Source organism: Juglans microcarpa x Juglans regia, chromosome 2S, assembly GCF_004785595.1.
Source record: "Juglans microcarpa x Juglans regia isolate MS1-56 chromosome 2S, Jm3101_v1.0, whole genome shotgun sequence".
In the NCBI taxonomy this organism is placed as follows: Eukaryota; Viridiplantae; Streptophyta; class Magnoliopsida; order Fagales; family Juglandaceae; genus Juglans; species Juglans microcarpa x Juglans regia.
Window position 1 is genome coordinate 2843952 of NC_054597.1, and position 6000 is coordinate 2849951.

Here is a 6000-nt window from a genome sequence, read left to right on the forward strand (position 1 = left end):
TGGGTATGGTATAAAATGACAAATTAATTATTTGATATCTGCCTCCAATATTTTCCCTAATACTTTGTAATTATAAGGATATTAACATGCATGGCAGATTCTCTTGCATGCGATATTAACATGTCGCTTTTCTTGGCAGTCCTCTCTTTATCACAAAATAATTATATATATAAGATCTCATTTCCATCCGGTTTTCTAAAGGTCAATTCTCTCTATAATTTGAGAAAAATTTTAAGGATTTGGTTAAAATTTTCCTACATCTAAATTCTTATTTTAGAGAAAAAGTTTAGAGGGTAAATAGTAGTTCCTCAAATATAGAAAATCACTATTTATCTCATAAATTATTTTTTATTAATATTTTATTATAATAAATAAAATAATTTATTCTTCCAATTATCTATACTTTCTGTCATACTCATATTTGTTATAATTTTAAATAATAATTTTTAAAAATAATTTAAATAATTAAGAAAATATAAAAATTAATTTTAAAAATATTATCATACCGGCAAAAAAATAATTTAAATTTTTGTTTAAAATATTCACTAGAGTAATAGTTCAAAACATAATAAAAAAAAAATATTGAGTAGTTAAGTTTGTAAATAGAAGTGAGAGAAAAAAGTAATAAATAAAGAATAAAAAAATATTATTTTAATAGAATAGAAAAAAATAATAAGAAATGAGATGTAGGAGATTTTTGAAAGATGAGTAAAATTTAGAAAAAAAATTTAAGAATTGTGATTTTTAAGTAAATTATAAGAAATTTTGAACAGAACCGGATGTGAATATGCATTATTATATGTTACGGGTACGAGGAAAGTCAAGAGGAGTACGTGTGCGTTTGAATTGAGAGAAGAAAAGGCGTGCAGATCAGTCAAAATAATTTATTTCTACCCGACTGGGATCCATACGTTTCCTCGAAATTATTGATCACAGGAAGAAAACACTCGAGGGATATTCGATCGAAGACAAGCATAGGCAAAAGATGTCAAACTCTCTTTCATTTTCATGAGCATATTGGAGTTTTTACACACAAGGCTGAAACAAATTCAACAACTGTGTAAATAGTTTCTTTCGCGTGAAGAGTATAATTGTCGACAACAAACACGAAAAATACATTCTTTGATTGACTACTTGTCAACCTTTGCAGTCAGGAACATGTAATCTAATGCATAATTGTCAGAGTTGAATAGAATCATTAACCGCAATCAATGGCTGATTCTCATGCTTGCATTATTTGAGAAAAAATCATTAGTCTTATGGAGGCGATCATGGAAGACTGTTGAATGTTGATTTTGTGAGCTATAATCGTGAAATGGATGGCATCCATTTAGTAGACAACATGATGTATTTTGATCATTTCACTTGTCAACAGTTCATCTGCAATTATCGACAAAAGAATAAGCTGCTGCTTGTAAATTTCATCAATTTTTCTCAGCAATATTTATCCGGTGACTGTCAATATTTTCTCTATGGAACACAATCTCATCAACTCTAATGGGGTCAATGCACAATTATTTGTTTTAGGTCTGTCCATTCTATTACCAGAGATCATGAGAATCACATATAAGAACGCATCCTCGGCCTTGTGAGAGACTGTGCTCCATCAACAAATATGGTGGTACCAGTCATATATCGTGACCCATCACTTATTAAATAGATGACAGTCGAAGCCAGATCATTGTTTGGATCAAGCCATCTCTTCATCGGCGCAGCGTTATTCACTAGCTTTTCTGCCCTCTCTTTCCCCACTGACACTGGAAATTCATCTTGAATGTGCAGGCCACGGGCGATTGCATTCACTCTGATCTGGTATCTTCCAATCTCCATAGCTGATGCCTGATCACAGCCAAAGCCACAATTTTGACATCCAAAATTCGAATTAAAGTACATAAAAAAAGAGAGGAGAAAAGTGTTTTCTATTCGTAGTGATAAATGTGCTAGTTATGTGAGGTGCAATCTTAGAGCATCTAAATAGAAGAATCCCTAGCCAATTGCTTGTGGGCCTACCGGCACCACCACCACCCACCCCAAGTTAAGGCTGCCACATGTTATGTAAAAACTAGGACCGGGCCATTCACGTGATGTGATCTTTATGCAGTGTAGGAACTAAACAGCTTCTAACACCTTCGTTCATTTCATGAGACTTGGAAATTGAAAAAGCCAATTCCTTCCATTGGGAATTCAGCAGTCCATTTCTGCACTTCAAGTCATCGAGCACCTTTTATGAAGCTCATCCCTATGGCTTTTCATTCCACCAGAACCAGCCTTCTTCTTGCCCTTCTTCATCCTCAATCATTTAACACATGAGCATCCACATCAAGTCTTCTCATGCACAGGTACCGTCACTAACCTCCTATACTGTGGTACTCGTTTAATCTCGGAATTCACTATTAATGTGCTTCTTGTTTAACATAGAAACTAGCACATTCTTCCCTTTTCAACACAAAGTGTTTCTGTGATCATTAGTCAATTACTCAAATAAGACAAGATTTTGTGGTGACACACATTCTCAGCTCCAACATTCCCTTAACTATTGGGAACAGCCTGATTCTATTTTGAAAAATAAGCTCTAGCCTATCTGGCACTTCCCAGTGTCCTTGGGGGCAGTGTGTCTCTAGCATCGTGGTTTGATCGATCTCAATGGGCTTTATTTCCTAAAATTTGCCCTGGAAAAACAACACTGGTCCTTTATTTTCAATTTCCTCTCATCCAAAGCCACGCACTCCACTGACAGGCCATCATGGTTTTTCTTGCCACAACTGCCCTCCTTGTTCCCCTTCCTCAACCTTGTAGCAATTTAAATAAATACACTCCTTAAAGTGCAATCATTAGCGGGAAGTCATAGCACTTAGTTTACCTTCTCTCCTCTTATGTACAATTCGGCGCTAGTCGTAGCTCTTCACAATGCATTCACTACATATTCTATCGCTCATTGTCCTTATCCATATGTCCAACTGGCTACCATGTGAGCCAATCTGAGAAGTATGATAGCATACAGGCAAAATCAAGGTAACACGAGCAGACGGCATCATGGTCACGAGGCAGGAAAGAGTCATAATAGGAAGAATACGAGTGACATGTATCAGATGTACAAAACAGAGTTCTCTTCAATCACGAATCTCATCATGGGTCTCAAGAGATTGATGGCCTGCAACATCCGACTAAAAACTCTATGTCCACCATGCTTTCGGCATAGTTCAATAAATGCATATTGCATAAATCACACAGCAGATTTTATTTTCTCCCACTCCCTCTTTCTGCTTACAAAGAAAATGAATAGGAAATATAAAAAGCAATCGACAGGAAACACATTATTTCCAACTAATTCATTGGGTTCATGTCAGATGTTATCCTTAAAATAATGAACCTTGATATCAACCTGGTTTATGCACGCTGATGAATACAAAGCGGAGGATCCCGCCATAAAATATATATATATATATATATATATTAACATAAGCAGAGATTCAAAAGACTGCTGTAAAAGGTTACTTACCCTGACTAACTGCTTCAGTCCAGCCAAACATGAACCATATGCAGCAGCCCCTGGATAAAGCCCTCTTTCAGCACCAATTATCGAGGTCAAGAACACAATGGAACCTCCAGATTTATAGTCCCGCATTCTTCTCCCAACCGCCTTTAACAGAAACCATGGAGCCATAAAATTTATCCTCACTATCTTTTTGAACTCGTCTTCTTTTAGTTCAAGAGGCTCTTGCATCTTTCCTGTTTCAATAATAGGATTAAAACTGCTTATCTCACCTCCAGCACATTTCAAATATGCACTTAAAAAAGGTTGACAGTTAAACAGTAAAATAAAAATGAAGGAAAACAATGTCCCTTACATATGTTGTCCACAGTTTTTCTCATAAACCACAACTTATTAAAAAAATGATTTGGTTGAGACAATTTCAAGCTTCTATTTACTGACTCTTCAGAAACCCAAAATACCTCTTATCAGGGACTGAATCCCACCGAAGTGCATAAATCAATACTAATCATTTTTTTAAGAGGACAAAGCCCCATAAGTTTTATTGAAATCAATACTAATACTAAGGTATGGTCAGATTCATTTTAGATTATCTTCGAACAAATGATAGCTTCCATTTACACAAAGGGAATCTTTTTTCTGCTCTTTTGCTGTGATGTACATGTGAGTTAAAGAAAAATTGAACATATATATATATATATATATATATATATATATATATGTCTTGATTCAGGTATTTTCTTAAAAAAGTTGCCTCAAGAAGAATTTACATCTGAGGTCGCAATTGCAGAATCAAATGAAGATGGTAAAAAATAGAAGAAAACATCTAATGATTCTATATGGCACACTTACTGGTCAATGAATCCTGAACACATGTTCTGCCTTCTCTCACTTACGGTCCCACGTATAAATTTTCAAATGGGTCACCTTCAAGATCCAGATTAGACTACAGTATAGCAACAACCTTCAACCCCTATGTCAAGACTAACTACCGCAGTATAGGTGATAGCCATACCAGAATGATGAATCAAAGAGAATCTGCCCCAATCCAATTCAAACAGCGGAGCCTGTAGTATATTTCACTTAACCACAGAAACAAATGCTAATCTCCTCTCCCATATATACGCACACTAACAATAAAAGATTGCAACGAAAGAACTCTTCCTTTCCTGATGAAAATCGCATATAGAATGAGTTTCAACTCTTCAACCTATGTACTTGAATTGAACCTTTTTTTTTTTATATCAGTGGTACTTGGAATTGAATCTGTTAAGAATTGACCCAAAGAAGACATAAGTTTCAACCCCCCCACCTATAAAAAAAAAAAAAAGTTTCAATACCCCGCCCCCCCACCCCCCCCCCCCCCCCCCCCCCCCCCCCCCCCCCCCCCCCCACCCCCCCCACCCCCCCCCGGGCGCCAAAAAAAAAAAAATTCCCTATTATTATATCATAAAAGTTTTGACAATATTGAATTAGTCATTGAGCAAGAGAGGTACACAAACCTTCGTACGTATAACAGTGTACAAAAGCATCTAGCTTTCCCAATATCGTGCATCCCTTATCCACTGCCTCCTCGAAGGCACCCTCCCTGTCATCCTCCATATCTGCGCCAACCACCTCCACCGGCGCGACACCCTTCAGCGAACCATTTATCTTTTCGGCTATTCGTCGAAGGCAGCTCTCGTTGCCCATCAAAACCAACCTGTCAACGAGTATATAATTAACGAAAAAATAACAATTATTAATAACAAGCTATTTAACCCATTTTGTTTTGTGAGAAAACATGCCAAGATCAATAATATAAGCATAACCCAGAAAGAATAAGATCCAGAAGTTCGTATATATTTTCTCTTCCCCCAATTTCCCAGCCACCGAACGCATTGATGACAGAGGAATTCAAGGCCTGAAAATGAGAGTACTCAACCTGCAGCCCTGTTTGGCTAAACGGAAAGCGATATTCTCAGACACCTCGTTACCATTGGAGGTGAGCAACACTTTCTTTGCGGTAGTCTCCATCCTTGAAGCGCTGGTGGATTTTATCGCTATATGTATTGCGGGAATCAATCAAAGAAGCTATTCAAGCAAAGAAAGTAAATGTCAAGCTGGCAAATTATGAATACTTCGGCCTATGGAAGCGCTGGAGCTTTTAAAGTAGACTGTCGATTTTACGAAGGAGGCGGGCTACTCTGCCGCCCAGAACATTCCGCTCAAGTTCACCGCTCGTTGATTTTTTATTTTTAATATTTTTAAAAAGTAAAAAAAAAATTTAATACACTTAAAATTATTGGGAGGTAAAGTAGTTTTTTTTTTTTACGAATGAGTTGGGATGCTCTGTCACCCAGAGTAATTCACACGAGTTGACTGCTTGTTACATTTTAGTTTTATTTTTTTATTTTTTTAATATTTTTAAAAAATAAAAAAAATTTTAATATACTTAAAATCACTTTCTCAATTACTAAATAAAAAAAATTTGTCAAGCATTCAAATTGAACGGAACAATTGGGAGG

The 6000-nt window shown here is 36.2% G+C and overlaps 1 protein-coding gene across 1 annotated transcript; it reads right to left on the reverse strand.

Moving 5' to 3' along the window:
* Positions 1-1329: 1329 nt before the first annotated feature.
* Positions 1330-5663, reverse strand: LOC121253641 (3-oxoacyl-[acyl-carrier-protein] reductase FabG). The gene is made up of 4 exons (XM_041153631.1): positions 5418-5663; positions 4996-5195; positions 3500-3729; positions 1330-1839 (listed from the first exon to the last, which is right to left on the reverse strand). The coding sequence occupies exons 1-4, from the start codon at positions 5507-5509 to the stop codon at positions 1561-1563; spliced, it is 801 nt and encodes a 266-aa protein (XP_041009565.1). The 5' UTR covers positions 5510-5663; the 3' UTR covers positions 1330-1560.
* Between the last annotated feature and the right edge of the window lie 337 nt (positions 5664-6000).

What these genes read in the sequence shown, in the direction of transcription:
- LOC121253641 (XM_041153631.1), bottom strand. Translation starts at nt 5,509, where the DNA reads ATGGAGACTACCGCAAAGAAAGTGTTGCTCACCTCCAATGGTAACGAG. An exon ending in TTAGCCAAACAGGGCTGCAG is followed by an intron (nt 5,196 to 5,417) that starts GTTGAGTACTCT and finishes ACTCGTTGACAG; the next exon opens with GTTGGTTTTGATGGGCAACG. An exon ending in ACACTGTTATACGTACGAAG is followed by an intron (nt 3,730 to 4,995) that starts GTTTGTGTACCT and finishes TTATTGAAACAG; the next exon opens with GAAAGATGCAAGAGCCTCTT.